Genomic DNA, 25333 nt, shown 5'->3' with positions numbered 1-25333 from the left:
CGAGATAGATGGCGTACCGACAGGCCGGAGCGGCGGGCCGGCCGGCTGCAGGCTTTCATCCCGAAAAAAAACATCTTCAGCATCTAAAGAAGGCGCAGAATTGCAAGACTGTGTGAAAAAAGACAGGATAAATCAGGAGTAATGACATACGTTTTTAAAAGGCCACGGAGAGAAAGTTTTCCCCAAAGTCTTGTAGTGAAGTTTATCAGCGTGGGCTGAGGAGGCTCCCCAGAAAATGAACAGAAGACCTAGGACTTCATCTGTGAGGCTGCATGGACTTCCACGATCAAATAATTCAGTTGTCCATGTAGTACAGTGTAAAGAAACTCACTAGGCTCGGTAATTGACCTGTCACTGATTTCTTTGAGCTGCCCCATATTCAGGGTAGACTCAGCAAGATGTCAGTCGGGCTACAGGTTGCGGCCCTGCTTGGAGGAAGGTTATTACCTGCTCGATTTATTCACTGGGAGCATCTTAAGCTGTGACTGTGTCAAGGAGACAAAGAGAACCTCATCTGACATGTTTGGGTACAGGTTTAATTAACATGCCCCGAGTACATAGCTTCTGCTTTTCCAGTATTTTTAAACAGCATAACAAGTAATAAATTGCAATAATTTTCCAAGTTTTGCAATGCATCAGTTGTGATATGGAAGCGAGGTACAGTTAACAGTAAAACACAAGGCTATCTATACTTTCCCACCTCAAATAGCTGCACACACTGTTGTTCCAAAGACTGTTGTAGTTATTTGAATAGACCTCAAACAACAAGTACAACAAATGCACATACACCTGTCCAAAACACAAAAAAGGCTGGGGCACTTTCTCAGACATTTGAGCATACCAGTTCATTAGGCTCAGACATATTTAGATCAATACTGTTCTTTGATTTCTTTTTAGTGAGTTTTGACCCAGGTTTCAGGTACTTTTCTTTGCTGTGAATGACCTGGATATATTGGTCATTGCTGCTGTTCTGCGGATCACTGCTGGATTCAACGGAAACTGAATCAGATTCTGTGAGAGATTGCTCCAGCTTATGCTTTGACTTAGGTTTCATATGTGGCTCAGGACAGTGCTGGTCAGCTTCAACATTTTTCAGGTGCACTTTCTTGTAAGCATATGGAGGTCTGTCCAGGTCTAGCTCGAAACCATCATCCCAGGATTTGTAATGCACTTTGGCTAGATCCTTGCTCATAAGAACATGGCTATCAGCATGCTCCCCAACGTAAAATCTTGGTGCCGGACGAAGATCAGACAGTGAACGAGGGCGGTGGGATCTGTTCATGTAGTGTCTCCTAAGTTCCTCTTCTTCCTCCTCCTCTTCACTGGGATGAGGAGAATACACCCGGTGTGGTGTGCGAACCACATATCTTCTAACGTTGCGTGGATACAACTCAATAACATCTCCTGGTTCTTCCATTCGGAATTGCCTTTGGAGTCGGGAGGTAAAACGGGACGATTTTTTGCGGGACTCATTTTCATTAACAATAATGTATCTGGTAGCATGTGGTCTGCGTCCCACAAAAACAGGAGCCCCCGCCCCAAGAGCATCTGAATTTGCCTGCCGGATGCTTTTTCTAAAGAGAGGCTCAGAATGAACATCTTCCATATGCTTTTTGAAAGTCATTGGTGTGTAGGGCTTTGTTTTACAGAGCTCACTTGCGCTCCCATGCACAACACTTGGGTACCTTTAGACAGAAAAAATGAATCAAATGTTGAGAGATATTCTTATGTCTCAATATAATCGAAACACATAAGAAATTAACTACACAGAAGTCAAACACTGGATTGTAAGGACAGAGATCTCCGTTGCAGAATCTGTATTGTTCAAAAGTTTTAGGAACAGTTAGAGAAACACACAGAAATTAGGAGATGCATTTGTACTTCCCTAGGAAATGGCAACAGACTGTTGACCTTTCAAAGCATGTTCCAGATCTGTTTTCTTAATATTTTGGGAACTATTTAAAAACACTTTTAATCTCATCACTTGGAAAAAAATAAATAAATAAACGTCCCCCAAAAAACAACAAAAACACAACACAAAAAACCCACACAGGTAGCTTAAATCATCAGTGTGCTGTCTGAACCAACATGTCCAAAAACAGTCATGCAACAACTAGACTTGCACAGGCATTCTGCACAGGATTACTTCACTGTTACTGTGTCTGTCTTGTTTTTTTAAATAGCGTCCCACACAAACTATTTTACTTATATGCCAGACGGAAAGCTTAATATTTACCTCTGCTTGAGGTATGTGTAAACTCCATCAACTACATTATTTCAAAAGTTTTATAATCCTGTCTGGCAGGCTGAATTAAGAGAGAATTAAGGAGGTGCTGTTACCAGCAGTCTGAATAGTACCCATGAATGAATCTGCTTTTACAAAATTCCTTAGCTGCTGTACTGCTTCAGACAGTTAGTCTGAATGCACAGCTATTTTGCAAATAAACACAGGTATGTCATGGAGTTGAGGGAATAAATGTCATTTCAAAACAAAAAGTCTTGCCTGTTAGCGGTATGATTGTTTCTTGATTTCTGTACACTTGATACTGAGGGAGCTGACGTTAAAGAAGTTGAAGTTGTGGGATTTGCATTGACAGGTCTTGCAACATCAGTTGAGGGCACAGTTTGGGGCACAGACTGGGAAATGGTTTGTATTCTGGTGCCTTTGCTCACAGGAGATTCAAAGTTCAGGACACTGCCATTCTTCCGGGGCGTTGAGGACCGAACAGAAGATTCTTGACTGATAAGATCACTTTCTTGGTCTGGTCTCTTGTCATTCCCACCCAGATTCTGGATTCTGGCTAGAAAACAGAAATTATTACACGATCTCTCCAGGCCTCTACATTTAGAAGCAGTTGTGTAAGTGCATTGGCTCAAATTCACCCACCGGTCAGGGGATCACATGATGACAGAACCCCGCAAAGAGATACTGGTGCTATACTTGTAGACAGGGTGGTAAAAAGGGGTGGATAGGCACACTGCAGTACGCAGCAGACATACTATTGCTGAACACAGAAAAACACTAGAAATTGCACTGTAGAAATCCAAGTGGGCACAAAGCCACCGTCTCTTCTCAAGAGCCCAGTTTTAGTTCATAACGTGTAAGAAGATGGCCAGATTGAGCAAACTGACCCCGGTGACTGTGCTGGTCACAGCCAAAAGCTGCATTTGGTTTCTGTAACAACGGAAATCAAATTAGCACACAGACCTCATCACACTTCATTGCCCTTTACAGTCACTCCTCATCAGTACATTGCTCTACATCAGGTTTTTCACCATTTACGTCTCCACGGTAGCGATTTAAGTGGTCAGTAGCATTAAGATCTAGCCATAAGGCTACTGAACCATGGATTGTCTTTTTTCGTTTTCATCTTGGCAAATATCTACTTATTCCTTTCACTGGGAGGGATTAGAAGGACTACATCCTTTTTGTGGTTTCTTGTTGCTAAAATCTGAGAGGTGGAAGGTGTAGGCTCAAATTCCCTCAGGCACAGTAAGCAATAAAAACTTAAAATTCTTCATTGCAGATGAAATGTTCAACCCAGGGAGGTCAAAGAACAGGGGCCATTCCCTTTTCCCTCTTCTGCCTATTACCCTATGAATTTTGAGCAAGGTCTGACATGATTTGAATCAGGGATGCCTACCAGGTTCTGCCCTGTATGTGACAAAAGTAAGAAAATACTCAGCCCAAGTCAAGCTGGGCTCAAAAGTCATCTAAAAGGATGACTACCAGAAATAGTTTTTTTAAACGTGGTTGAATGTCTCTCTATATAATGAGAAATCAAAATATATTTGTATCCAAATGCTTTATTAATAGTGGAATTTCTAAAGCTCAACAACTTACCCACTGCCATCTGAACCACCTTTTTCTTGTCTTCAGTTCTTTCCTAAAATGTATTCAGGAGAAAGAGAGCAGTGGATTACTATGGACTAGAAACTAAATTCATTGCTGCATAAGGACAAGAAGTACAGGATGTGTTTTACATTGTGAAACACTGAAAGTGACTTTCAAGGTGTAATTAGCTAGCACTTTCCTGAAGACCCACCAAACTGTATATAAAAGTACTTTGAGCTGTACTTACTGTTTGGATCTTCATTCTTAGCTGATTGTTGGTGAATTTCAAGGATCTTGCAATACTTTGTAGGTAATAGATAAGCATGCTAGAAGTGAAAGAGGTGATTATGAATCACATCAAATATTCTTGACAATATTCTCTTTGAAGGTTTATAAGTCATCAAAATAGTGTACAGGGTCAGTTGGTGTTCTCTAGCATTTCCTGTGTATTGTAATAATGGATCACAGCCTTTTTTCAAGCAAACACACATGAAATGTAAGAAATGTGATACTGAAAACAGATTTAACAGTAGTGCTAATTGTGCCTGTGTTTTTCTTTTTACAGGTCTTTTCATTTTGCATGTAACCTTGTGTGCATTTCTAGCTTTCTCTTTCAATTCTGGACACACTCAAAATGAAAATTTTCTCCTCCTCTTTTTTTTTTTTTTTTTTTTTTTTTTTTTCCTTTTTCCAGTCCAAGGTTACTTGGAGAGGAACTACAGCTGAGGTGCACGCTCATCACAATGTCATTTTGTTGGCTGGTTGGAATAACACCTTGTTTACACTGGCACAGCTGACGTCAGATCTGGCTTGGCAATGTATTACACTGGCTTTCAGATGATGTAAAGTCTTATAACTAGACTCATTAGCACAAACATTTACATATGTGCTTAGCCATCAGTTTAAAACAATCTATAGATCTACTTAAGTTTGTAAATATGCTTATTTACGAAGCTGTGACCTTAAAGGAAAAAGTTACAAATAATAAATACTGCTTTATGTCTTTTCAATTTATCTGAAAATCAAGCTGGGGATTTGCTATAAAAACTTGCTTGGTACTACAGTGGGACAAACTCTGCAGTCGTCTGTAGCTTATGGGGAAAAAGAACAGAAAGAAGCAAGCAAAACACATGACACTTCACAGAAGCAAAGTGAATTTCAAACAGCTCAAAGCAAATATTAATTCCCAGCTGTGAACAATTATTTAGAGACTGGAGTAAGAAAGGACTTCCACTGGAAGGTCTACAGGAAGCTGTATTACATTAACACTTAAGAGCAGACCTTCATAATTGATTTATCTTGTCAGGAATCAGCAGGACTGGGTAGCTTCTTTCAATGATGGCCTGAACCCTGTTCACAGTCATAAGCTCAACTAATCACCATGAGGAAATGGAAAATTAACTTCTGAGGAGCTCTTGAGAGGGAAGAAAGGTCTTAAAACTTCCAAGAACAAACAGCACTGTAAGCCTTGACAAAATGGAATGAACTTGCTTTAACACTGTTTCCCAGAACAAGAAATGTCCTTTTGAAAACGTGTTGACAGTCTTTTTAATATCCTCTCATTCCCATCTGATCTATATACCACATATTCAGTAAGAGTTTTTTTCCCTTCAGATATGCTTAACACTTAACAATAATGCAGTGGTTGTTCCTTAGTATCAACATTTGACTCTCAAGAGATCAAGTTAACAGTCAAGTTAACTTTTCTATGAAAAAAAAATGCTTACAATAGAAGTAGGAGTGCAGGGAGGACCACCACAGGACTGCTGATATAAGTAATTACTGTGTTGAACCATGTGGGAAAATCATTTTGAATTGTTTCAGAAACAATATCATATATTTTTTCTTGTCCGCTACAGAAGGAAGAAAAAAGGAAGTAAAATTAAATTGTAAAAAATGTTTGGTACACCAAATTTTTACGGAATATTGCACTGAATATATAAGAATTTTCATCCAAGACCACTTTGGAACAGTGTAGTCCAAGGGGAGAAGAAAAAAAAAGATAAGCTTTTATAAGGAAGTTCATTACTTTTTAAACAAATTTACAGAAGTGCAAAAGCATTGACCAGGCTTGAAGGGTGCTTGAACTGAGACACAGGATAGTGATATGTGCTAGATTTCTTGCTGGCATATTACATCATCTAAATATGAAATATTGGAACCATGCGTATAAAGCAACTCACTCAGGAGGTTGACATATTCAGCTAATTAATTCTTAAACTGGAAAACACTGACAGCACAAAAGCATTGTCCCATCCATAAACTTCTATTTGTTGGTAATTTGGGTAACGTTAAAGCTGATTAATTTACTGAGAGAGGGTGAAATAAAACATTCTCAATTTTCATTAGTCCATTATAACTTACCTGAAGGGACCACAGTTTAAAGATGGTTTATATCGGGCAATAGCAAAAATTGTTGGTAGCATGCATAAAAACAACATGAACAGCAACATGGCCAAGTAGAAATTATTGGATCTGCAAGAAGGCATAACATGTTTCAGATTATACTAATCAGAGAGAAAAACAGAGGCAACATGAAAGATGTAAGTCTGCATCTACCTAACAAGTTCAAGATCTATGTTTTTGAAAGATCAAAATCATTCTGTTCTGATTAAAAAGTCTGAACAGAGCCAGTTTAGACAGACCCTTAATGATCAAAATTCTATTTGCACTGCTTTCCAGATACCACTGCTACAGCCAGAGGACTGTTTATAGCACTCGTCTTTAAAAAACTCGCCTTAATTCCCAGACATGTCATGGGGAGAACACAAAAAAAGTGGCAGAACTTAAATCATCTTCAAAACACGTTAAAAATAATTGACTTTTAAGATTTAAAGATGCCCTAAGTTATTTCCATTTTGAGTAAACAATTCTGATATTCATCCTGACAGAATAAAAACGTGGAATTCTGTTGTGTTGTGCAACAGACAAAATCAGATACTTAATCATAAAAAGAAATACCAAGAAATAGGACTTGCAACAGTTTACACATGTAGCTTATTGCACCTTAATCAGATTTCTATGGAAATAAATCATGTGTTAGACTGCATTTACTGGTCTATGAAAAATATGTCAGGGAGGGAATATGCTGTTCTATTCATCTCCAAACTTTGGTAATAAAAAAACTTTTGATACTATTTGTTAATTTCTTCAGTGAAATGGGGCAACCCTTGATGAATCCTTCTGCCCTGGATACTGCCCATCAAAATCCATACCTTGCCTTTTTGCAGGGAATGTCCACCAGAGTTTTCAGTACAATCACAAAACAACCTTGGGCAATTCAATGCCATTTGCCTCTCTTCTGTGTACATCTTTAACTACCCAGCTTGTCAAACTCTCCAGTTTCTCAGTAACTACTTTTCTACTTTTTTTTTTTTCCACAGACCTTTGTTATCTGTCAATTTTGATTGTCAGTTTTCAGAACTAAAAGCTCCTTTCATTTTGTTTCTGTGCACAAAAGGCATTTCTACTGTCTGCATTTCATTTATTCTTTATCTTTCATTCTTATTTTGACTAACCGAGAGGCTCTGAAAACCTGCTGATGTGGTACATTACACGTTAACACAGCCCAGCTCCTCAGGTACATGAGTCCAATCAACTTGAGAACATTGAATGCTGGTAAGCAAGGTGAAAAGAAGGCTCCCATCCTGCAAAAATAATGTCATTTCAGTGCTCAGTATTGCTGGAGCAATTTTTATAGCAAAAAATGCATGAAAAAATAGGTAACTATCAACAGACAATCTCTTATTACAATAAAGTATAAAAATGAATTTCTAATATCCTACTTAAGTAGGTTTAATTGGGAATTATCAGACTTAGTAATCAACCCACCGACCAAGAACAAGAAAAATCACTTATGGATTACATACCAGATCATTCCTTGATTGTAGACCAAATGCAGTACATTCTCTGCAATTTTGAATTCTCCATATTCTGGCTACAATAAACACAGTGTAGAATGAATACCTTACCTTAATCCTTCCCCCCCCCCCCCCCAGATCATTTATTATAAGTATTTGACTGATGTGGTTGTCAGACAGCCCATAGCCTGAAACGTCCAGATCAAATACCCAGTTTTGACAGGCAGTGAGAACACAGTAAAACCTACTCTGTAGCAGGGGATTAAACTAATTCCTCTCTAATTCTCTAATTTACTTCACTTCTTTATTTAAGGACAAAGAACAGACTTCAGCCTTTCATGACAAGAGCTGCTTGCTAACCAAATATTACTTAGCTTAATTTTCTTAAAGGTCTATATGCTTTTGGTTCTTGCTTCTTGGACCACTATCTCCATTATGGATTGTGTGACAGCTACAGAAAAGAGGATGTGGGAAGCAACCCATGCACTTTGTTTTCAAAAGGCCAAACTACTCGTCTTTCTCTCTGGGACTGTTACATCATCTCATTTTGGGAAAAACAAAGTTTTTGCACCACAACCATGGGAGTAGGCTTGAGAAAAACACCCAATCTTAGCATTTATCCCGTGCCCTCCAAAGAGAAGCTCAGTGTGAGCTGTGCCTTTATAGACATGTGCTACCAAGAAATTATTTATCTCTTGAAAGGCTCTAAGAACATCCAGTACTAAGGGAAGGATCCTACCTATCTTTAGCATCTTTCATAAAATAAAAGCCTGTACTTACAAACTTGCTTTCTAGATCCCAGCACCAACAATCGCTTAAATATCGGACACACAGTCCACGGAAAAAATCAATTAGCAGGATGCTTGCAACTGTGAAAATCATGTCGATGATTGACAGCTTTAGCATCTCCTGAAATACATATTGTTCCAACACAGAGTCATTCTGGAAAAATATGCCTCGCATACGGCTCTTTTGCATTTATGCTTCTATTTCCTATTTTGGCTCCAGATTATTACCCTGATGAAATATGATTTGAATATATAACTTGTTGCCTTTTAAGCTTTTCCTGTTTGACTTCTCTTATTTGCCTTTGTTCTGGCAAAGAGAACAAATATAATCAAAATTCCAGTGTGCCTTCTACTGCTTGCAACAATATAACTGGTCATAGTGCCTTCAACCTTTCTTTCTAGTGATTGTTCTGAAAATTTTACGCTGTTGAACTCAATGCTTTATTATCCTCACTGTTGTAACACACAGTGGATAAGTGCTTCACAATGAGAAATGCTGATTCTTCATACAAAAACACAACCCAATGACAGTAAGATCAGCAAGCCATAACAGAAATCTGTTTAGTGCTTACAAAGGAATAGTTATTCCTTATTTGACCCTTAAAAACACAAAATTACATTAAAAAAGATCGTTTCCAACAATCTCTAGCCCATTCTGAAAAAAAAAAAAAGGAAAAAAGAAAAAAAAGAACACCAATTAGAAAAAATACCCGATGCCTGTGTAATAGGGAGAGTGGCTATACAAGAATAGAAGTCAACCTAATAAACCTGGGAGGAGATTTTTGCTCCTGATGATCAAGCAAGACCTTTAATACTGCTCACTCTGGAACAAGGAGCTAAGCAAGTCAGGTGCACACTAGCGTCATTCTTACTCCAGTGGCCTGGACACTAGACATGTGCAGCACTGACAGAGACCAAAACGAATCAGGATGAAATGATAACTTTTGTCTTATGCATCCTGTTAAAATACAGTCTGTGTCAGTATCATGCATCTGTAGAGATCTGCCTGTGCAGAGCTGAAGACAGAGACTGAAGCCCGGCAAAAGGACATTCATACAACACTAAACACATTGTAGATACTGAACAAAAAAACAAAGCTCAGATCTGTGGCCGTATCATTTTGCATAGTCTTCGCTCTTTCTACACAACCCTTAGCTAAAATTCCAGAATTTGCACAAAGAAAACCTTTAAAATTGAATACAGCCCAACATGATATTAACTTTTTGGTCAAATACGGATTAGGAATGAATTGATTAAATAATATAACAGTTACATACTTGGCCAACATAGGTCTCCCAGCACTGATCCTGTGGATTCTGGGTATTATAGGAAGCTGTTTTGTTAACCTGTGAGTCAGGGACTGTCAAGCTTTGAGTGTGAGACTCTTCCGATGTGACAATGCTGCTACTCACAATTTGTACATAAGGAATAGTTGTAGATAAATTGTCTTCTTTAGAAAAAGTTTTGGTTGCTAGGAAGGCAGTAGAATTACTTGCATTGTTGTTAACTTTGGAGCCCTGAAAAAATAAATGTCCTGAGAAGCTGCATTTTCACATGCTGTTATTACTTGCAATACATACAAAAGCCCCATGCCTTCAACAAGGCATACATACGCATAAAGACATTTCTTCATGCATTTTCAAGCAGCAATTAGGTGACTTTCAAGTAGCTGCCAAAGTCCAAATGCAATTTTAGGACAGCACTAAATGCTGAGTGGAGGTCAAATATTTCCAACTACCTAAAGTGCTGACTTGTTTGAGTAGTCAAACAATGCACATAAATCTATTTTCTTACTATACATCAGTGATTAAATGGATCCAATTATCCTAAAAGACTACAGGTATTTGCAAAAGAACATTACGAAATAAACTTTACAATCCTATCAAGCTGTAGTGTTTTTAATACTTTGATTTGAAACTAATTTTCACCTGACTTGATATATATATTACAATAGAAGGAATTCTGTAATAAAATCTATAAATCTATAAAACCAACTGGTTTTACACATAAGCAAATATCATTAAACTTACAGTGTCACTCATGATATTCACTTTATCCAGGAGAGCAATGATTAAACTGTAGAGATTTCCCAGATACAGAACAAGAACTCTGAAAACAACAAGAAAGAGATAAAGGTTATTGGCATTGATATCCCATGGAATTCTCTTCTATCCTCTGGTTTGTCTGAAATAAAACTTGTGACCAGAATGCATCTTTCCTCTTCCTCCCTTGCTTTTTCTACGCTGCAGAATGCCCATACCTGGCCAGCTGAAAGCGAAGTGTGGTTCTTGGATGATACATCTCTAGAGCTGCCACAAGTTCAAAAGCAGAGGGTGCAATCATGGTAATCAGTGACACAACTACGCTTACCTACAGAACAGAAAGACGCAGCATTTTGTAGCTTTGCATGTTGATCTCCTGTAGTGCCTTGACTACTGACTGAAATAGTACTGCATATTTTAGTGATTGATTTTCTTGAAGAATATATGTTAAACGGTTATTACTGACATCAGTAATAACAGCAGCTGAGATCCAAAATTATAGATCTGGAACATCACTCAGGAATTTTTACTGTAGATAGTTACAGTCTAGCTTTCAAGTTATTACTTTATTAATTAAATTATGTTTGTTGAAAATATAAAGACAGCATCTTCCTCTGAAATTGATGAGTGTCTTCTCCATATCCATTCACTTCTTATTCTCAGCAGCCACTTTTTCCTCTGAACTGAAATATTCACAGAACATTCAGTACCCTTCAGCTGAAATCAATAGCCATTGTCAAAGCTGATTCCTTTCTAACAGTCCTTTCTAGTCCCTTAGGCCAGTGTTCGCTCAGCTCAACCACGGGCACAAAAGCAGATTTGTAAGTGACAGAGGAGAGTTTATGCTTTGTCCTCATGAAATAAGGGGCAGCTAGAAGTGCAGTCTCTGTGAAATGAGGACCTGCAGCACCTCCCTGCCCGTGTCAGTTCTGCTGACACCTCAGTGCAGAGCAGAGACAGCCAACATGCAAAGAGACCCAGGTAACCACAGCTCTGCCCTATTGCTCCTCATTTCTCATCTCTCATGACTTACACCTCAGTGCACACTATCACTATGGAGAGCCTCGAGACAATAATGCAGCTTCTAACACAGTGGTGACAAATGCAGCATACCTCATTTTTTTCCCAAAGAGTCAATTCCTTTTTGGCATGCTCTAACCTTTGGGATCGATCCACGACAAAATAAATGATGTAAATACTTCCAGCAAGTGAGAGAAGCACAAGGATGTTTGCAATAATCCTTAAGCTTATAGTGACTGCCCTGAAAAACAAAAAATCACACAGCCAATACAGTAGGCTGTCTTATGACACCAGGGGTCTTTTCTAACATACTTTTTTACAAGTATGAAACGAGTACATTAGCCCTGCTATCTGCATTGAAGCAGTGCTTTGGAAAGTATCCCCAATCTTATATACATACAGGTTTTTGGTTTTCTTCTTCTCCTGCTCCTCCAATATAGCTTCCTTGAAAGAAACACAACATTATGATTTTAGTAGTGTTCAGCAAAAATAACACATGCATCTTTCGCAGTAAGTATTAAGTATATTAATAAAAAACTTCACATCCTGGAAATACAAGTAGATAAATGCCTCTTCGTTCTGCATAATGTTTTGGAAGTGCTAAGGGAGCTTAAGAATTGAAGATTTCTGAGGAATAAACATGCAAGTAATAAAATATTTGTGCACTTTCAGCCACTTTTGTCTCTTACTGTGCTGGACAGGTCCTGCTAACTTGTGTTGTCGCAGTGGTTTCATGGTCTACTAGTAGAGGTTTACACTACTGGATCCTTTTTGCAGGATGTGCCTATAAAATCTCCGAGTTAGTAATATAATACACAACTGTCAAAAGCTATCCTCAGTCACTGAAGTAACTAAATCTCATTATTAATTTGTCTTCAATGTAGTTTGAAGTAATTTGGTTTAATGATTTATAAGAATACACTACATTTATGAAGTAAATTGCTTTTGAGGAAAACCATACCTGTTTTTAAATTCTAAGTGGAAGATATCTGTATTTAATTCAACTTTTTAATATTGATAGAGATGTAAGGTGTCTTTGGACCATTTGTTACAGAGATATGAAATAAATCAGTGTTTTTACATTGTTAATGTAACTTTGATTCTACTGTTCAATGAAATTGCATCACGAGCAAATTTGTTGCAAATTTTCTAGCTTCCTGTCACACATATGGTGGCATTAAATAAAACATTTCCCGAGAGGAATACAATGGCCATGTAGGGACAAGACAGTATGAAAAGGAGCAACAGCATCAGCAAGTATGATATGACTGCATTACCACACAGAGGTATGATACCAGCCCTCCCCTAGGCAAAGACATTCATCAATGAACACCAAGAAACAACAGAGTGCAAGGAAATGAGAGGAAAAGCGTATTTAACTTCCAGCTTAACAAACAATTCAGTTCTAAAAAAATTGTGGGGTGGATGCTCACCCGAATGCTGTTAACTATGGCAGCAGCTTTGCTCTCTGCAGCCTCGGGATTTCCTATTAAATAGTCCCAGGCACAGAACAGTCTCCAACAGAAAGTGTAATTTTCATCAGAGGCACTTGCTAAACTCATTCTTGAGTTCTTCGCCATTCTGGACCAAAAAAAAAAAAAAAAAAAAAAAGAAAAAAACGTTGTTGATGTGTGAAGATAAGTATCAAGTCAGTGGTTTGGTTCATAGTTTTCAGTTGTCTTTGTTTTAGAACCATGAAAATTTTGTGGCAATTGGTGTCATTGCTGTAAGTTCTCTGAAGAAAATAAAATAGGGTGAGGTTGCAAGAACGAACTTCACTTTTGTTCTAGTGCACAAGTGACTCAGGGTGGAAGTGCAGTTTGGTATTTACATTCTTTATAGCTAATAATAAAAAAAAAAAAAAAAAAAGCAAACCTATCTCACTAGAGCTGTGAGCTAAAAGTGTTTTAAGATCTCCAGGTAGGATCCAGCTAGAAAATGCTGTAACATATCATCACAATTAATGTGATTATGAGCCAGTCTGGCAAAACTAATGATCATGCAGAAGATCTGCTTGTTTTTGTTTTGTGTGTGTTTGTTGTTGTTTTGTTTTCATCCTCAAAATATATGTTATTGTCAAATAGAAGCCCAGTGCCATTTTACAGACTTTGGGAAAAAGAAAAAAAACACAACACCTACTTGTCACAGTCAAGAATGCAGAATATTGCAAACTCTAAGAAATTAAAAGAAGATTAATAGCTTATGAAAGAAAGGGCATCTAAAAGGACAGTGTTAAAAGGACTACAATAGTCAGGCAACCAAGAAGTCAGTGAGCTAAATCAGAAAGAGAAAAGCTAATCTGCAGAAACTGCAGATGTGTAAATCAGTGTCAAGCGTATCAGTGACCCTGGCACAAACTAGCAGCTAGAATAAAAATAAATGAAAAGGGATCAGTTTTGAAACAGAGAGTTATTACAGGCAACACTAAAAATCACCCTGGACCGCACAGTGCCAGATAAATAGGTATCTAGAAGGGAGGAGAAAGTGAATCGAGAGGATAGAGTGACCTTGCCCTTCTGTAGGCACTGCACATTCCTGGATTTATGGCCAGCACTTAGTCTTGCTCTCTTCTAACTCCTGGCCCTTAAACAGCAAAGGAATTAAGCTCATGTTTGAATGGGATACCACATACCAGCTGAAATGATGCAAAGGATATTGCATCTATGACAGCATTTTTATATTTGTGTTTCAGTAGATGGGAATAATAATGCTTGAAAGCATTACACATAAAATCCAAATTTCTGTCATAGCAATATTTAAACCAGTAAAGAGGAAAAGAGAAAAACTTCCAGGAGAGTCAGACCTAACTCTATACAAACATAAACCACACAGATCTTCTGTGCTGCCCTCCTTTTATAGACTGGGAAACCGAAGAGGGAGAAGAGATCAACAGCAAGATAAAGAGCATGCTATAATTAAAACCAGTCTGCCACCCTGCTATTAGCAGGTTAATAGAGCCATGCAGGATAAAGGCAGAGGAAATGGGATAAATACACCATTAACTGCCAGAACATGTAAGCTTATGAACAGCAACAAACGGGAAATCTTACTTCTTTAAGAGAATGATGAAGCTGTAAGCAAACACTGCCATTCCCACGAGGAAGTAGGCGAGGGGCAGCCGGTATCCTGCTTTCCCGATCTTCCTGTCCCGACCATAGTAACCGTAAAACAGAACGGAGTACTGGAGGTAGCCCTGCAGAGAGCAGAGTCGGTAAGTAAGGTCAGTAAATAACGGCTACAACCAAACAGCGAGGGGTTTAAAATAAAGAGTGGATTTAGCCTTGCCCCCAGTGACCAGATGGTGTCCAGATCTTGAGCAGAGGCGATGCGCTCCTTGGGAATGGTCTTGCTGACTGTGCTGCCAAAGGGCGCTCCGGCCAGCAGCTGGGAAAAAAGAGACAAAGTCTCAAAAACTCTGTGAGCCCCTCCGACCCTCAAAGGCCTGCCCCCCATTTGGTATATCAGATAGCGAGGGCTTTGGTCATCCTGCCCCAACTAGCAATTCCATGAGAAATCCTGCATTCATTTTCCGCTAAACTAGATTTTTTTGGCCATCTGTGGTCTACCTACGAGGTAATTTAGTGCTCTGTAGACATCTTCTAAATGGCTGAAAAATGAAAAGAGAGGTCAAGTGAAATCATTAACAATACATATTTAAAATGGACAAATATCGTCCATTTCAATTTAAGCATTTTAAAATTAAATATAACAATATTTGATCTCAAAATAGTATTTTAAAATTAAATCCACTTTTATTTACAAAATCAAAAAAATGAAAATGAATCTTTTCCATTTCAATTTACTTTTTTTTCTTTTTTCTTGTGCTTTGGGGGTGCTTTTCTCTTTTATCATCTTCACCAATGTGAAGAAAAATGAGACACTGACATGTTTCTGGTGACATTATTGAAACACAGGTTCGGTGAGGCAAGATAACATTTATTAATTATTTAACAAAGATTAATAAATAGCCTTATTTGTATGCAAGACCTAAACAAAGTTATGTCTGTTCAGACTTCTAGAAAATGCCTTCTAATGGACAATAAACTGGGGCCTGGACGCAAATGTTATGTTTTTCTGCCTGTAAATGACATTAGCAGGACCTGAGTGTACTCAACACCAGCTGCAGCTTTTAGGATTTGATTCTTCATTTTAGTAATCGGATACAAACATATTCTATAAAAGCATTAGTACCATGTTGACAAAATATAATCTCTAACACTAATAGCAAAATTCTCTTACCCTTTGGCAGAAAAAAACCCTCTTAACAGTGGAATTTATTTTAAATAATTTATTTTAAATTGATGTATGCCTTTAAGTGTGGCATTTGTTTAATTCAGAAAGGGAAGTGCAACAAGTAAGCATTTTTCTACAAGTATTAACCATACGTTCTTACCTCTGGTAAGACTACAAATGCTCCTGTCATTATGGTAAGTACAATATTGATTCCAAATAGCCATCTCAAGAAGATGAAATAAGAGGCAACTCCAGACCCAAAATGACCTTAAACCACAGAAAATAGTTATCTGAGCTACACAGTATATAAAAGCTCATATCATTTATTCATGAAGTATTACTTAAAGACCAAAGAAAACCATGCCTCATTCACGCAGTGCAAACAGCAAGGTCGTGAATATGTTAGCATGTCAATGTGGAGAACACAATTCCGACACAAACTCTGTTGGGGAAGTCTGATAATTACCAGCAGTATTTATGCAAGAAGCTGCCACACTGGGTGACATCATGCAGCCATTTCCTTTGCTGCAGAAGCACACAGGTATGTGCCAGCCACTGGGAGGATGATAGCACTGCCCTAATCCATGTCAATGACACTGACACCGGGGCTGGCGAGGTAGGTTGTATGCCACACGTGGTCCTGGGCACATCTGAACTTGGCCCAAGGATGCTGCCCCATGGACTGCAATAAGCTATGCCCAAAGCTTGCTGCTCTTTAAGAACCACAATGGGACAGAACTGATTTTATTTTTTAAAGCTACCCCACACTAAGGTCATAAATGAGAACTGTGCAGTGTCTGAGGCAAAGTAGAAAAAAGGAAAGCTCTAAGTGAAAACTGTGTTGCTGCTCAAAGTTTACGTTTAACACTTCCTCCCAAGTACTATTTAATTCAGTAAATCCAAAAGTAAATCATTTCAGCAAGTGCTTTACTGTTAAATCCCATTAAATCTTTATACTTACTCTCAATTTTTTTTATTCTCATTTCCCAAGGAATAAAGATGACCACAAAATTATATGCAAGTCGAAGAAACTTCCTCCAAAGCTGAGGAAAAAAAAAGAAAACACAAAGAAATGTGACAATTTTGCATGGAAAAGAAAAAAAAAAAAATCCATCAGAGCACTTTGCTCACCTCTCTTGTATCCGGTACCACAAGAAATACTGCAACTATTAATTGCTGTGGTCTCAGAGCATGGCTGTGGGGTTGAGATGGGCAAAGCAAACCACGGTGAGTTTTAGAAACACGCAAAATGTGAGAAGGCACGTGAGCCCTTGACCTTGCTTACAATCAAATCCTAACAAATATGAGGGATTTATACACCTCTGTGGGTACAGTCAGTAGCCATCAACCTGCACCTTTGACGCACAAGGGCCAGGCATACAGAAGCTGATGGGCACTGTTCCCCATTGTTACCCCTTCAGGCTGGGGCTGTGGAGGGAGATGCTGGGGGAAGCAGCTCTCACTCTGCCTGTGCCCGTCACCCCCTTCTCCAGCCTGCCAGATGGAGTTTGGTTGCAAGATGCCTGGAAGAGCATCACAAAATGACTCCACGGCATACGCCTTTAGGGTAAGAAGTTGCAAAGATGTATAACTAGACCTGAGAGTCAAAAACAAAAAACAAAAGAAAACACAGCCAAGATCCTTAAGAGGAATTCTACAGGTCCTCTAGATCAACTAAGCCAATACAAATCAGTCTCCATATAATTTATGAGGGAATCCCACTGCACTAAACATAATAAATTGAATTTCTAGGGCAAACAAATGAACGTACAACAAATTTCAAATTTGAAGAGAAGTGGGACACCAGTTTTTCTTAGAGGACAAATAAGCTTTTCATAATTCAACAGCAGTAAATTCAACAACTATATTCTCATCTTTGCACGTTGCAATTGGCACCTACAGAAACACTGTGCTTATGCTTTGTACAATCCTTATTCAATCTCCATATTTTGGCATGCTCAAAGCAAAGCATCTTCCTGCACACAGTGGGATGTGCACGTAGGAAAAGAAAAGATCTGCATGAGCAAAACTGAGCGTAGACTTTGATTTGTTGAATTAGAGCTGTAACATGACAGTATCAATAGAAAAATAACACTTGTATATCTTATTCATTATAAAGTACATTTCATAGTACAGCTAAATATTTTAAAAACTCTATTTTAGTCAGCAGCAGTGTCAATATTGCATCATGAAATCTAATCTCCTGAAACCAAAGAGAAGTAAATCACATTTTAATTACTGAATGTATCATCAATCTTTTTGGCCAAAGTTAATTAATTTTTATGGCGATGCGAATATTTTTATTGCATGAACTGGAACTATTTTAATTAAAGAAATTGTAGATGTTGTGAGTTGCATGGGAATTGCTAGGATTGCTACTTTCATTTGAAAACAGGATTCACAAGGCTGAGACCGGAATCAGGTAGCTTGTACCAGTTGTGTTGCAGTTTTATAAAGTACACTAAGATGTCCATGTAGTTAAAATTATAGTTAGATAACTATCATCTCTTTTTCTACCTACTACATACCTGAATAAAAAAGAAAGGATAATTATACCCTTATAATCCAGAGTATGGATATCAGCATTAAATGTAAATGTAAAGAAAAAAATAAACGTGAAAACAGTTGAACTGAAAAACAAAATGCCTTCAGTGGCAATGTCAAAACAGTAATAAGTACTTTAGCTTCAATTTTTATAAATACCATCAGGAATGGCTTGTCCAGTTATGAACAGTGTGTATTTTGCCAATTCTACAAGCTAATTTAAAAATGGATACACTTAACAGCTTCAGTTACCTTCAGACTGTTGATGACATCTTACAGGTTGATGCAAACATTTTGTTTTTAGCTCAAACATTAAATTCGTATTCTGATGATCTAGTGCTTGTTTTTACTGTGGTGCATTTTTGGTCACCACACTATTTTCTAAGATAATACTTCCAGTTTAATAAACAATTCAGCTTATTCTGTTATACTTATTATTATTAATAACTTAGCCCTGAAATAAAGGCTATATTCTTTAATTTGTGCCGGAAAAAATAATATCCTACACATAATAAGTGGTGCTAATTAACTTCTGAATTATATCTCTGTGCAGAATATCTTCAGGCAAAAGCATGCAGTAGAGGCAAATAGATTAAGATACAGGCTTGAATCATTGTGAACTCTAAGATGAAATCTTGATTTTGTTATAGAAACGGGAATAAGAACAAGAAGGGAGCCCAGTACCTGATTTACCAACACATACTGCAGACCCTTAGCATGTCTCTTTCTAGTTAACATCCTAGTTCCACTGAAGTCCAAGGTATGAAACAGTATTTAATGGTATCTTACTTCCACTGCATTTGCCATACACAAAAAGGCAGAACAAGAAAAGATGAGACTTTCCTCCCTCAAAAAGTAGTAGTTTTAACTTTTGCTGTGTGCCACCATAACAGAAAACAAGCTACACATGCAGCCTTTCACTTGTTCACACAAATAATATACATGGTGTTCTATTTTACTGTTACAACCCTGACTTTTAGAATTAAGATGAATTACATCATTAAAAGTCTACTCATTATGATGACACAAATATTCTTGACTGCTTAGATGACTAAAGACCTCTTCTCTGGTCATTGCATATTAAGGACAAATTCCTATGTGTTATTAATTTCCAGCAATTAGGGCCAGGGTCTATTTTTAGTGTTATAAATAGATTTGCTAAGATTAGATTCAAATTATTTGAGTATTATGCAAGCAAAAGCCTTCTTTGACAATGTATTTACAATAAGCTACTGTAGGATTGTCTTCCAAAATAAAAGCTAGACACATTTTTCATGCTAAACTATTGAACTGTGGCCCCACAGTCTGCTGAAATTGCTCTTCAGAGAATACTGACATTGTATTGTTGGTATCCCATTCCCATCACCCCCTTTGGCAGACATCAATATTCATATATTATTTGAGAAGGAAGCTTATCCTGTGTTAATAGGAGATCCATCCCTCACACATTAAATGAGTCTGCAAAAATGTAATTACTAAATTCACAATTGGAAAAAAAGAAAGGAAAAAAGAAAAAAGAAGCTTTTAACTCCTTTTTCCTCCCTCTACAGAGTTCTTGAGATGGAGATTGGGACAGCACAGAAAACATACACTCCTGTGAATAAAAACTGCAGATGACTATAGGTATAGAGAGGAGTTGTAATTTAAGAAGCAGCAGACATACCTCTGCACCAGCAGCTTGGTAGCCTCTTGTTCTAGTGAGCCTCCCTTCATACTTCAGCACAATCTCCTTTGCCTGTCTGCACAAGAAGGTGGAATCTTGTTTTACATCGATGCCATTATTCTGAACCCCTAGCTCTGCACAGGCAGCAACTAGTAAAGTGCTCTGAAACACCGTCATGGACTATGTCACACCATAAAATCCTTAACCAGGCAAAGCTTTTTTTCTTTTCCTACTGAAGTTTTTACTACCACTTTAAAACCACTGAGAGCTTTGTCTGAGAAAACTTGACATTAAGAACTTTTACTGCAGGGAGAGCGCTCTCTCTCATGTGTGTATGTGTGTGTGTGTGTTTTTCCCCCATGTCCTTTTAATTCAAATCTTTCTTAAAGCAGCACAACCGAAATGACTAAAATAAGACAACTGTCATGACAGCATGTTTAATCTTATGTGGATACATAAGAATATGGTATAGAGCTCTTTCAAGATGCAAATAGATTCATATCCGATCCTAAAGCTGCTTATCCTCAATCTTTAACTTCAGGAGAAGGTGGATGAGGACCACAGGAAACTCATCAGCACAGAAGTCATGTAGGAGCAGGGAGACATCAAGTCACTATTCTGTGTAACAGAGAAAAATCACTTTGTTTCCAAAATTAAGCAAGGATCCTATTGCTGCTGGGACTTCCTCAGGACTACAATGCCATCCTCGCATCAGACAGTGTTTTAAGAGAAAGAGGCCTGATGAAGAGGAAAAAGAGCAAGTCCCAAGTAGACCATACTGTGAAAGACCTAACACAGTTTAACTGAAAGAGTTGGACACCCACCTTTTGCATTGCAAATATGGCAGTGTTAATATAACTATTGAGATCTTAAGCTGTGAAACATCATGACTACACCAAATGTGCCTAACAGCATGCATTACTTACCACCATTTACAATATATTACCTGAAGATTACAACCAGCTCTCAGGTCTCATCAGAGCGTACTCACACCGTGCTTTCCTAGCCACTCTTAATCATTTCTGGGCTCGTTCCTTTTCAGCTTACACTGGAAAACTGCAGCTGGAAACACGGTCAGTCAGTAAGCCTGAGAGCTTCTGTGCAAACACCGTTACCTGAGCGCCCGCAGCTTCTGCCTCATCGGCCACGGCCTGCAGCGGATGTTGGACATGACCTCCTTCTGGTACTGAATGTTCTGAAAGATCTGCTCGGGGTCATGGTTGTCAGCCTTATCCTCACTGATATCCTCATCTGAGTTGCTGACGGTCCAGCACACACCCCATGAGAGAAAAAACAAGACAAATTATTACCCTCCAGATCCCCAAACTGTTGATTTGTACAGCACCCAATCTATGAGAGCAATATGACAGCAATAAGCTAGGGAACTTGCATGACCTTCTTGTTTTTAGAGTTGATGAATAATTCGGACGATTTCCCCATCTCTAAGACGTGCCTCTTCCTCCCCACCACCTGCTACTCAGTCATAACTCATCCGTGCTCCCTAGCAGGAATTCCAGTCTTTGCTCTCCCAGCCTTTCCAGCCATACACCTTTTACATCAGGCTAGCAAGACATTCTGTATATTTTTCTGGAACAAAGTGCAGTCTAAACATTTCCAGCAAGAGCACTTAACATTCATTTGCTTGCCATGCGGTGTTGGCCTTTTACTTTGATGGTAATAATGAAGAAGTTTTTCTTTGTTAAAATGAGGGGAAGAAATGCTAAGAAATTCTTGCCCTTTGCGCCTGTTCTCTGCTGGGAGGACAGGAGTGTAAGACCCCAGCACACCAAGAATTACATATTCCTGTAAAAAAAATTATGTGTTCCAATGCAGATTTCTATGAATGATTATTAAATCATCTTTTTTGATGCTGTCACCACATTTGCTAAGCTACAGCTCTCTCATCCCATTTTAAACAGGCTATTGTATGTGATAGCAGCAATCTTCACTCTTGCAGGGACTCACAGCTAAAAACCTGTTGCCACTATTTCCCCTTGCATGATGTGAACAGAACTGAACACTTTTGGATCAATTTGAAATAAATCAACCTAAACATTTTCTTGTACCAGCATTCAAAGGATATACGTGGTCAGACTGCTGGTCCATTGATCCACAGTCCTCACTCTGACCTTCGGTCACAGTGGATATTCAAGGGCAATTATAATACACAGGAAAAGCATAGAGAGATTTATTACCCTGCTATACCCTGAACTCACTGGAGTTATGCTGAAGATGTTTATGATGCAGTATGAAATATTACTTTTATGAGAAGAAAAAAAGAAGAAAAGAGGTTTAAAGTACATCTAAAAATAGAGAGAGGAGTGATTTTTCTCATGCTCCTTTTCACGTTAGTACACTCTGCCTAAACGAAAGGCAAAAGACAAGACCCCACATTTCTGCTCAATAAGGAATATTTGCACTTCAGGAGAGAGCAGGATTCCTTACCTGTGGGGTGGCTCCTGGTAGGTGTAGATGCTGGCGTGCCGCTTCACTGTCTGGTACTTTTTGCAGGACTTTGCAGTTTTTACTGCAGCAGCACCTGGAGCTGCTGCCATGGTGGGAGCTGCCGCCAGCACCAGGTGAAACTCTGCCACGCTAGACGAAAGCCTTCAGCTCACTGGTCAGCTGTCTCCCAAGCAGGCAAACGTTATTAAGTAGAGAGCAGCGAGGGAGTGCCGAGCCCTGATCAGAGGATTGCTGCCTGCGCCTGGTGCTCCTGCAGTGGCAGGACCTGAAGCTTGGCAGTGCGTGCATGCCTTAAAGCGGCAGCACACAGCAGCCAGGGTGCTTTTAAATGAACTTCCTAGAAGTGAGGTAGGGAACAGGATCCAAGGGTGGGCCAGCTGCAGTCCTTAAAGCAGAGCCAAGTTTCCCTTGTGACAGATGAGGTGATCCCTCAAAGTGCCACCCCGCCAAACCAGGCTGAATCACGCTGGGTGATGTTTGCAATGACCGCGCTGGAAAGACTGTCATCATTGCTTCATGTGTTTGAGAGAAAGTTCTTGCTCGTGTAAAGCAGGAATTGTTTGTATTTTGGTCTTTGCTGACAGACAAAAATGTGATGGCATTTTCCCACAGGACTACCAAGGGGACAGCCCTGCCACAATGCAAGAGCTGCTGCTCTCCCGGGCCCTGGCCCCACCTTGCAGTGTGACCTGCACTCACTGGCCCTGGATTTATGACTTCTCTTTTGGATGCATCAAAATACCTGCCATTCAGACAAGTACATGTTACCAAGCAATTCACTCTTTCTCAAAACTTGTAGTATCTTAGTTATTTTCAATTCCATTAAGTACTGTAACTTTTTCACCATTTGCTTTAAGCATCTTCTCAGATTATCAATATTAATAATTATTCCTAGAGCTTAAACACAGGAAAATATTGTCATCTGATGTTCGTTTCCCATTTCTTCAGCTCTACTACTTAACTAATTTTATTACAAAATTAATTTCATAGATACTAAACGCACACCTAACACAAAGTCACTTTAAAAGTCAATGAATGGATCAGTGATGGCAGCTTAAGGACCTGTATTAAGTAACTACTATCTTTCTCTCACTTTATTCAAGTCCTGGGGCAAGTTCTTGCATTTTTATGCCTCGCTTCCCACCAATAAATATAGAATATTTCTGCATTTCACAGGAATAGCATGCAATTTATCACAAATTTTGAGATACTCTGCGTCTATCATATGATGATTATGTATTATTCACAGTAATGCACTTCATTAACAGTCATTGTGGGCATAAACTTCCTAAAGTTCCTATAGTCAACTCCAACACCACCTCTCCACAGTACTGGTATTGGATTGTCAGGACAGAATAGACTGCTCCAAGTTTTGTTGGGACCAGCAACTTGCCACATCATCAAGTGAATTTCCAGGGCCTTTCTCCATCATAAAAGTTACAGGTATTTTAGGTTACGTTATTAAAACAGAGCAAAATGGGCCAAAAAAACACCTTTGTTATTAGATTCTATGGACATAATTTGTTGCTCAGAACTTGGGAGGAAAGGGATGAGTTTACAGAGAGTTTTCACTTGTTCCTAACTTGGTGTTTCTCTCTGTAATAGCTCTGTGCACAATGTGGCAAAGGTTTCAGTTGCATAAATCAATGGTCTGTTGTAGTTAACTTTTATTTGCAGCCTCTGACAAGAAAGAACATTAAGTTCTCTCTGCTACATTTCCTGTAGAGACACGCACAGACTGCTTTTCCCCTTTGCCCTGAGCTAATCAAAAATACTGCCACTAGCTGAGAAATCCTACTTTTCCATTATTATGGTTCAGTCCATTGTACTATACTTATTTAGCTAAATAATTAAGGGACTAAAAAGTCACAAGCCTCATTACCACACAAGTATCTCTCAGACCGTAAATAATGAGGCTTGTGAAGCCCAGAGCTCCAGTTGCATCTTGTTTGAAGCCTCACCAGAAATCTGGGACTTCCATTAGCACAAATGGGAAGAGCCACAGAATAGCTCCAGAAATGCCCCACCAAAAGCTCAGTGAAAGCAGGCACCTGTATTCTGCACCACTCCTTTAATTCCTCCTTTTGTCACATGTGCATGGCTTCTAAACATAGTTAAAAACGTTGGTGGAAACATCACTTAGCCATGTTCTATTTACTCTGTAGATTTTTCTCTGAACTCAACTCACTCATCCCAACCACATTCTGAGCATCTTCTGTACACACCTCCTTCAGCAGCAATGGAGACTAAAGGGTGTAGGCTCCAGTATTCAGCTTCCCAAGAAGAATGGAGCATAATAATCCTACTTTTTCTGTGCTATATTTTATTCTTTTCATAGTGAATTCTGTAAAACAAAGGTTGTTAGAGCTCTGGCATATCAAGCTACCTGTGCCTTACCTAAATTCCCCAGCCTTGGAATGGCTTTGTTGTTTGGCTTCAAGTTCACAGGCCAGAAGAAGCACCCTAACATCCTCTCTGTGCGTCAGACCATTCATCAAGTGAAAGCAAGCAGCCAAAAGGAACATGTTTCATCCCAGAACCATGTCTCCATTAAAAGACTTATCACCACTTTCCAGCTGGAAAAACAAACAGAGGAACTATTCTGGATGCCAGAAAAGCCTTTTAAAGCTTTGATGTTCAGTCAGTACTGCAAACACACCCACATCACCACTTTTGTGACCTGCTGCAAGATATGCTTTCAATTTTATAATCTGAAAGCAATGAAACGTCAGTTCAAATATATTTTCTGGGTTGTAGTTAGTTATTTGCTTTGCATTTTGGCCAGTGGTACAGCAATGGGGACCAGATTCTGCTGCTTTGCTCAGGAGAATAAATGCCTCTCTATTCAGGACAGCCTACTAAAATCCATTAGTTTGCTACTT

At 38.8% G+C, this 25333-nt stretch overlaps 1 protein-coding gene across 2 annotated transcripts; it reads right to left on the bottom strand.

Annotated features, from left to right (window-relative positions):
- Nucleotides 1–4: 4 nt before the first annotated feature.
- On the bottom strand, nt 5–24951 carry TMC3 (transmembrane channel like 3). 2 transcript variants are annotated; one of them, XM_050712948.1, is made up of 23 exons: nt 24849–24951; nt 22431–22701; nt 21101–21244; nt 19986–20061; nt 16740–16821; nt 15939–16045; nt 14831–14929; nt 14596–14738; nt 12979–13126; nt 11946–11989; nt 11639–11786; nt 10744–10853; nt 10514–10592; nt 9761–10000; nt 8476–8604; nt 7705–7772; nt 7354–7482; nt 6200–6310; nt 5563–5688; nt 4083–4161; nt 3845–3887; nt 2504–2801; nt 5–1685 (listed from the first exon to the last, which is right to left on the bottom strand). In XM_050712948.1, exons 2-23 carry the CDS (start codon nt 22538–22540, stop codon nt 824–826), a joined length of 3375 nt encoding a protein of 1124 aa, XP_050568905.1. In that variant the 5' UTR covers nt 22541–22701; nt 24849–24951; the 3' UTR covers nt 5–823. The 2 variants fall into 2 exon arrangements, with proteins under 2 accessions (XP_050568905.1, XP_035410541.1); XM_035554648.2 differs by lacking the exon at nt 24849–24951 and having other exon boundaries at nt 22431–22784.
- Nucleotides 24952–25333: the final 382 nt, after the last annotated feature.

Source organism: Cygnus atratus, chromosome 11, assembly GCF_013377495.2.
Source record: "Cygnus atratus isolate AKBS03 ecotype Queensland, Australia chromosome 11, CAtr_DNAZoo_HiC_assembly, whole genome shotgun sequence".
In the NCBI taxonomy this organism is placed as follows: Eukaryota; Metazoa; Chordata; class Aves; order Anseriformes; family Anatidae; genus Cygnus; species Cygnus atratus.
This window is presented reverse-complemented; position numbering and strand designations above follow the sequence as displayed.